General features: G+C 44.2%; 1 protein-coding gene across 1 annotated transcript in view; it reads right to left on the bottom strand.

The window, feature by feature from the left end:
* Window positions 1–1,996, bottom strand: part of LOC107681140 (glutamate receptor 4-like) — a 105,082-nt gene that overhangs the window by 36,386 nt on the left and 66,700 nt on the right. The window contains exon 4 of the mRNA XM_016477315.1: window positions 109–293. Within this exon, the coding sequence (XP_016332801.1) occupies window positions 109–293 (185 nt within the window). The remainder of the gene's footprint in view (window positions 1–108; window positions 294–1,996) is intronic.

Genomic DNA, 1,996 nt, shown 5'->3' with positions numbered 1-1,996 from the left:
TCATGATATTTCAATTACATGTTATTTGCCTTTTATTTTTATTTTTTTAATACAATAATTTATGCATTTGGCATTGCTTTTGACTTGACAACCATCCTCTTATCACACCTGTTCCAGCATGTTGTTCAGTCTCTCTGCCTCCAGGTCTATAACAAACGTCTTTTCCTGCCTGCGGTCCAGGTCTTCGAGAAGCTGCCGGTAACTGGCATCATTAAAGTTCTCGACACATATGGCGCTGACCTGCCAACCAATCTGGCCTGCCTTTTCCATGATAGCCTGCAGAATCGAATACCCTATGACAAAAAAGAGACAGCGAGGCATTTGATCAGCGTGTGCATCAAACCACCGAAGGCTTGAACCATTGAGCCGCGGCTCTCATTTATTCAGAAAGAATGTGATTTGTGGCATTGTCAGTGAGTCATTCCTGCACCAGTGCAGTACTCTCTCATCTGCAACGGCAGGCCTGTGAGCGATCACATGGCACAGATCGTAGGGCGCTGATACGAACCTCCCGTCCTTCCATGCGGACTCAATTTAGGCCTCAATCCCCACAAAGCTTACAGTCCCAGAAGCCTTAACAGTACACAGAGAAATGGACAAATACATAGCATCTCTTTGGTTTCATGAAACGAATCTTCGGCATCCTTAAAATAGAAGCCATCATCACGTAGCGATACACGTGTCGGTTAAATTGGAAGACAGAAAGAGCTGCTTTTTGTCACCTTCTCCAAGGTGTGATTGAGGCTTCCTGAGAGCTCCATTACAGCGCTTGTGATTCTAGCTACTGGCCTCAGTGCTGCTTGTACTAATCAGACAGGGCTGGTGTTGGATATGTTAATCTAGCTGTTTGAAATAGGCACTCGGAGCCTCTGAGGCCCACTTGACTCCAAGATGAGCAGATGTCCCTGTAAAACGGACCCTTATGGTCACAATCAGAATTTGGCAATGCAGCTCTCTCAGCTCCACTATTTAATGGATTAACCTGTGCTTGATCTGGCAACCCTTTTGCTCAATCGGGTGTCTGTTCGCTACCTGCTTCTATCTTAAACTGCCAAATGGGGTGGTATTTATGATAATATATGGGTCTATCTAAATTGATGACATATGAGATGTCCAAGATAAAGAAAGAAAAAAAAAACATCCAGAAAAAATGAACATATTTCGTTACACTGTATATACAGTATCTCACAGAAGTGAGTACACCCCTCACATTTTTGTAAATATTTTATTATATCTTTTCATGTGACAACACTGAAGAAATGACACTTTGCTACAATGTAAAGTAGTGAGTGTACAGCTTGTATAACAGTGTAAATTTGCTGTCCCCTCAAAATAACTCAACAGACAGCCATTAATGTCTAAACCGCTGACCACAAAAGTGAGTACACCCTTAAGTGGAAATGTCCAAATTGGGCTCAATTAGTCATTTTCTCTCCCCGGTGTCATGTGACTCAGTGTTACAAGGTCTCAGGTGTGAATGGGGAGCAGGTGTGTTAAATTTGGTGTTATCACTCTCACTCTCTCATACTGGTCACTGGAAGTTCAACATGGCACCTCATGGCAAAGAACACTCTGAGGATCTGAAAAAAAGAATTGTTGCTCTACATAAAGATGGCGAAGGCTATAAGAAGATTGCCAAGACCCTGAAACTGAGCTGCAGCACAGTGGCCAAGACCATACAGCGGTTTAACAGGACAGGTTCCACTCAGAACAGGCCTCGCCATGGTCGACCAAAGAAGTTGAGTGCACGTGCTCAGCGTCATATCCAGAGGTTGTGTTTGGGAAATAGACGTATGAGTGCTGCCAGCATTGCTGCAGTGGTTGAAGGGGTGGGGGCTCAGCCTGTCAGTGCTCAGACCATACGACGTCGTCCCAGAAGGAAGCCTCTTCTAAAGATGATGCACAAAAAAGCCCGCAAACAGTTTGCTGAAGACAAGCAGACTAAGGACAAGGATTACTGGAACCATGTCCTGTGGTCTGATGAGACCAAGATAAA

Source organism: Sinocyclocheilus anshuiensis, unplaced genomic scaffold, assembly GCF_001515605.1.
Source record: "Sinocyclocheilus anshuiensis isolate Anshui unplaced genomic scaffold, SAMN03320099.WGS_v1.1 scaffold412, whole genome shotgun sequence".
NCBI classification, from domain to species: domain Eukaryota; kingdom Metazoa; phylum Chordata; class Actinopteri; order Cypriniformes; family Cyprinidae; genus Sinocyclocheilus; species Sinocyclocheilus anshuiensis.
The sequence above is the reverse complement of the archived record's forward strand: the minus strand, read 5'-3'. Positions and strand labels throughout refer to the sequence as shown.